At 40.9% G+C, this 5,979-nt stretch overlaps 1 protein-coding gene across 1 annotated transcript; it reads right to left on the bottom strand.

Moving 5' to 3' along the window:
• Positions 1–940: 940 nt before the first annotated feature.
• LOC140442325 (uncharacterized) lies at positions 941–5,695 on the bottom strand. The gene has a single exon (XM_072533400.1). The coding sequence runs from the start codon at positions 5,693–5,695 to the stop codon at positions 941–943; it is 4,755 nt and encodes a 1,584-aa protein (XP_072389501.1).
• Between the last annotated feature and the right edge of the window lie 284 nt (positions 5,696–5,979).

The raw sequence follows: 5,979 nt of genomic DNA, 5'->3' as shown, positions 1-5,979 counted from the left end.
GAGAGAGACACGCTCTGAGAATCGAATCACAAATTTTGTTATTAGCACCATGTTTCTTCCGCGAGAGTTTCTAACAGGCAGCCAAGGGTTTTTCTTGGGACCGTCGGTCGCCGGTATCGGGAACAGGTCATTTTTAACGGGGTTTAGTAAGTACCGTTAGAGTTTATTGATGGAATGAATAGGGCGTTTGGCATACAGGGTGGAGTACAGTTATGAACAAAGGGAAATATACTATTTTGAAAATTACAGGGTTGTAAACAAAATCAGTTTACAACCATACTGCCCCCCAGAGAATGTCTACTATCTTGTAGTCTTACTTTTACCATAAGGCGGAAGAAGGGCCAAAAACATGCGTTGAAGTCTCATCTTGCGGTAAGGGGATCAGTCTAGTGATAGGGCGAATGAACGTTCCACTTTTCGTGCGAACTTGAACTGCTCGAACGTTGTGGTCTTTTCCTTCATAAACTTCGGTCACCCGAGCTAGTGGCCACTGTAAGGGAGGGTAGTCAAGGTTTTTAACCAAAACTAAATCGCCGACTTTAATATTAGGAGTTACATGAATCCATTTGGGTCGGTTTTGGAGCCGATTTAGGTAATCCGAGGTCCAACGCTTCCAAAAGAGTTGCTGAACTCGAGTACACTGCTGCCAGCGCTTCAGTCGATTATCCGGAGTGCATGAAATATCTACCTCTGGATAAGATATCAGGGGAGCACCTATTAAGAAGTGTCCTGGAGTAAGAGGCTGTAGGTCTAATGGATCAGTAGACAATGGGAATAGAGGGCGAGAGTTAAGAATGGCCTCTATTTGAGCAAGAATAGTGCAGAATTGTTCAAAGGTATATAGAGAGTTACCAGTGATTTTAATCAAAAGTGACTTAGCACTTTTAATTGAGGTTTCCCATAATCCACCCCAGTGTGGGGATCTGGGAGGAATAAATTTTCAAGTGATATTTTGAGAAGCAAGGAACTCGTGAAACACATGAGGTTGTGTTGAGAAATGTTTTCTAAGAAGAGTGAGATGGTTATTGGCACCCACAAAATTAGTTCCATTGTCACTGTAGATAATGGATGGGATACCACGTCTAGCTATGAATCTTTTAAGACAAGCCAGGAAGGCGTCTGTCGTGAGGTCAGACACTGCTTCTAAATGGACTGCTTTGGTAGCTAAGCATACAAACAATGCTATGTAACCTTTAGATGTAGGGGCTCTTCTCAAGGAAGAGGACTTTATGCAAAAGGGGCCTCCAAAATCTATTCCTGTGTTTTCGAAAGGTCGTTTCGATGTGACTCGTTCACGAGGGAGATCTCCCATAATTTGGGTTGAGGCGATGGCATTAAACCTAAAGCAAGTGTTGCATGAGTGTATTATACGTTTTACACACCTAAGTCCGTCAAGGGGCCAATATCTTAAGCGGACATTGTTTAAGGTGGTTTGAGATCCTGCATGTCCCAGACGCTGATGCTCTGAGGTGAGCAACAGTGGAGTGAAGTGATTACGCGCAGGGAGCAGTAAGGGGTGTCGTTGATCAAAGGGTACATCCGAATACTTGAGTCGACCACCTACTCTAAGTAATGTAGACCTGTCAAGGAAGGGATTCAGTGAAGCAATTTGCTTGTTAAGTAACAATCGACCTTGTGTCAGAGATAGTATTTCGGACTTAAAGAAAATGGCTTGAACTTGAAGTATTAGGAATAGTCTGGAATCTTGCAATTCCTTAGGAGACAAATGACTAGATAAGCGGTCTTTATGTCGGGCATTGTACACAAACCGACGTATGTACGCCATGGATTTTATAAGTTTAGTGAATGATGAGAATCGGTTTATATATTCGATCCAACAATTTTTCTGAGTTTTGGTATATACATTAACTCCTTTCTTTTCTTCAGGGAGATTGACCATAGGCTCAAACGAGCTATTTTTAAACAAATAGCTAGATCGATCTAGTAGAAATGATGGTCCAGATGCCCAAAAGGATCTGGCCCGATCTGAAAGCTTGCCCCGAGATAAGAGGTCTGCGGGATTGAGTTCAGACTTTATGTGCTTCCACTTTGGGGAAGGGTTAGCGTTTTGGATTATTTCCACCCTGTTTGCCACAAAGGTAGACCATTTTTTGGAAGGTGAGTGCGCCCAAGAGAGAGCTACCATAGAATCTGACCACAAGATACTGTCAGAAATGGTAAGAGAACGAGATATTATGGCATAAAGCTTGGTGTAAAGACTGGTTAAGAGAACCATTGCACACAACTCAAGTTTAGGTATAGTGAGAGGTTTTCTCACTGGAGCTACACGCGATTTTGCAGCAATAAGTGTAGATGACACAGATGAATCAGAGTATTCTGCTCTTAAATACATGCAACATCCATATGCCTGAGTACTGGCATCACAAAACCCATGTAATTCGACTTGGACTACGTCCTTTTCACCGATTATGCACCGAGGAATCGAGAAGGAAGACAGGTTGGTTAAACTTGACAAGAACTTAAACCAACTGTCTAAAAGATCGGGATCGGTTATAGTGTGGTCCCAAGAGAGATTTTTGGCCCATATTTGTTGCATTAGAATTTTTCCGTGAACAATTACAGGATTGACAAATCCTAGAGGGTCATAGCACTGCGCTATGACAGAGAGAATTTTTCGTTTGGTAGGTAAACTAACAGTAAGCGACTCTGGAATGGCAACTTGGAATACATCAGTTGCGGGATCCCACTTAATGCCTAGCACCTTGCATGGCCCTTTTTCAGGAAGAATGTCCTTTGACGCGCTGCTAAACTCTGCAGAGGACGCAGCAAGAGATGAATTGGATCTGATCTTGTGTATACTGAAGCCAGCGGAAGAAAGAGTAGAGCTTAACGAACGACGCAGTGAAATGATTTCTTCTTCAGTACTACAGCCTGATAAGATGTCATCCACATAAGTCTGATATAATAGGGTGTCTTTCACTGCCGTTGAACAAGAGGTATTTTGAGCAATGTCCTTTAGAACTCGACAGGCCAGATATGGAGCACTCTTTTGACCAAATGAAACTGTAGTTAGTTCAATGCAAGAGAATTGGTCTTGTGGAGTTTCTCGCCACAAAGCGTTCTGAAGAAAGTGAAAGGAGGGGTTTAGTTTCACCTGCCGATACATTTTCGTTATGTCAGCAGTAAATGCAAATTTATGAGTTCGGAATCTGGTAAGAATTTCGAACAGTTCCGGCTGAACCTTAGGACCACGGAGAGTGATATCGTTTAGTGAGAGAGCTGAAGTGGTCTTAGCCGAAAAGTCGAAAACGACTCTCATTTTCGTAGTAGAGCTTTGGTCTCGTACAACTGCTAAATGTGGGACAAAGTATTTATTCTCAAATTTGGAGTTACAAAGGGCTAGAGGGACTTCCCTTCCGTGTCCTAGCTCAATATACTCCATCAGAATTTTTCTATATTCTTCCTTTAGGAAAGGATGCTTGACAAATTTCTTCTCAAGGGAAAGGAATCTGTTTTTAGCACACATAAATGAATCGCCCAATTCTTTGTGAGCTAAAGGGTGAATGAGAGGGAGGTCGACCTGGTAGCTGCCGTCTTTCAGAATTTTAGTCGTCGAAACAAAGATTGCTTCGGCAAGCTCATCCTGTTCCGAACTTTTAGAAATATCAAGCTCTTGTTCCTGTTGAAAAAAGCGATCTAGGGTTTCATTAAGTGATTCCTCGGTTTCTTGAAAACCGAGGGTCGAGTGAAATGTGTACGATTTTGGGTGAGGTTGAAAGTGGGGTTTAAGATAGCTGAGTGGTACAGAGCCAGACACAACCCATCCTAGCTGTGTCTGTATAAGAGAGGGCAATCCTTTCCCCAACTTTTCAAGTCCTGGTAGCAACAGCTCATAGTAGGCATCAGCTCCTATGAGCAAATCAATGCCAGCTGGTTGACCGAAATCTTCGTCGGCTAGCCTATTTAATATATGAGAGGGAATTTTAAACTTTCTTATGTCAATGGCTATCTGAGGCAGGCAATTTGTAATAGAAGGTATTACTGCACAAGAAAGAGTAAACCGATTAGCAGAAGAATTGCGAGGAAAGATATCTATTGTAACTCTTTCCTTAATGACATTACTATCATTAAGGATTCCCGAGATATGCAGACTGGAAGGATGCCGTTTGCATCCTATTGATTTAGCTAGTGACTCAGTGATAAATGAACTTTGACTTCCAGAATCCAGAATGGCTCTGGCTAGAATAGGTCGTCCATTTACTGGATAAATGTGAACTTTGGCTGTAGCCAATAAGACGTGAGTGTCATGTGTAGTGATTGTCGATAGTACAGTTGAGCGTGAAGCGAAGTTATTTTCATGTACGACGCTGGACTGGTCAATTTCTGGCTGAGTCGTCAGGAGAGTATGAGATATAGAACGAGTGGAAGACTCTCCGTGGTTGAGTGAGTGATTAGAGGGCTCAATTGGAGTATGAGTGTTAGCTGCTGAGCTGCGAGTGTTGTGTAAAAGAGAATGGTGCCTCGAGTGGCATAGGGAACAGGAAGACTTTGAACCACAGTTTTGTAAAAAGTGCTTACTACCTAAACAGTTATAACAGAGTTTATTGGCCTTTGAATATTCAATTCTATCAGATACAGGCAATGAACAAAACTTAGTGCATGAGTAGGTGCGGTGATTTTGCTGCGAGCAGTAACCACATCCTTTGGGCTGTGAGGTATATGGTTTTGATTTTGAATCCATTTGACTGGAGGGGTTTGATTGTGAGTGAAAAGCTACCTTAAACTTACTTGGGTGAGAATGGTCATTACCTTGAAATCTAGTCACTTTAGACGTAGGTTGTTGGGCCGCAATGTTATTCTCAGAGTTGATATTTTCCAGAACAACACAACGGTTACTCAAAAAATAGAAAAAGTCATCAATAGAAGGAAGCTGATTCACTGAAACTTGCTCTTCAAATGAGCGGCGAATGCTATAATCAAGTTTTTGTTCCAATAAATGAACAAGTAAGGATTCAAACAATTCTGCTTTACTTAACTTTACCGTATCTAAGGCATCCAAAATTGCCTTAGAATTTGCAACGAATTGTCTCAGCGATTGCGAAGTACATTTTTGCAATGTAGAAGTGGCTAGTAACTGCTGATAATATGAGCGGATTATCTGCCGTTGGTTACTATACCGGCTATGTAATAAATCTAAAGCTATGACAAAATTATCATCAGTTACCGGCACCCTATCAATTAGCTTTAACGCTTCTCCCTTTAGATATGATTTTAAATAAAAGAATTTCTCAACATTTGATGATAACTGTGAATTATTGACAATTAGGGCTCTGAATAAGTCGATAAACGAAGGATATTCGATGCAATTTCCACTAAATGTGGGTAAGTGAATATTTGGTAGCTTAATATTTATATAAGAGTGGCCACTACGAGAGAAATGATCAGGATCTGGTCGGGAAGACACTTGATTTAAGGCTTCGACTTGAGCTTGTAGAGTACATTTTAGATCCAGACATTTATTTTCATATTCCTCTCTGTCCTCTGAGTCACTAGGTGAGTCCAGTAACTCAATTTCATTTTGAATGGAGTCATATTTAGCTAAGTTCTCCTTAAGAAGGTCTATACGAGACAACAACTGATGTTTATCATCACAAGAGGTATTAGCGCTGTACCACTTTTCTATGCGGGTGAATTGCGCCTTGTAAGTACTACGCTTTTTCTTAAGAGTGTCCATGTTTGTATTTACAAACAACGAGTTTACTGCGAATTTACTAAGAACTACTTATAATAAGAATACTAAGAAAGAGAAGTATTTTTTGCTAAACTAACCTAACCCTTCGAGTAAAATACAAAGATAAGACACAGAGTGAGAGAGAGAGAGAGATGCAGAGAGGTATATATTTTTTTAACCACACTTCTATTGAAATACAAAAGGGCAAATGCTGAACAAGACACAGAACGAGAAATAAAGAGAAGTATTCTTGCTAAATCCAGATGAGAATAACAGTATACAAAATA

This window comes from Diabrotica undecimpunctata, chromosome 5 (assembly GCF_040954645.1).
Source record: "Diabrotica undecimpunctata isolate CICGRU chromosome 5, icDiaUnde3, whole genome shotgun sequence".
Taxonomy (NCBI): Eukaryota; Metazoa; Arthropoda; class Insecta; order Coleoptera; family Chrysomelidae; genus Diabrotica; species Diabrotica undecimpunctata.
Note: the sequence above shows the minus strand (reverse complement) of the source record. Positions and strands in the feature narration are given on the sequence as shown.

What these genes read in the sequence shown, in the direction of transcription:
- LOC140442325 (XM_072533400.1), bottom strand. Translation starts at nt 5,695, where the DNA reads ATGGACACTCTTAAGAAAAAGCGTAGTACTTACAAGGCGCAATTCACC.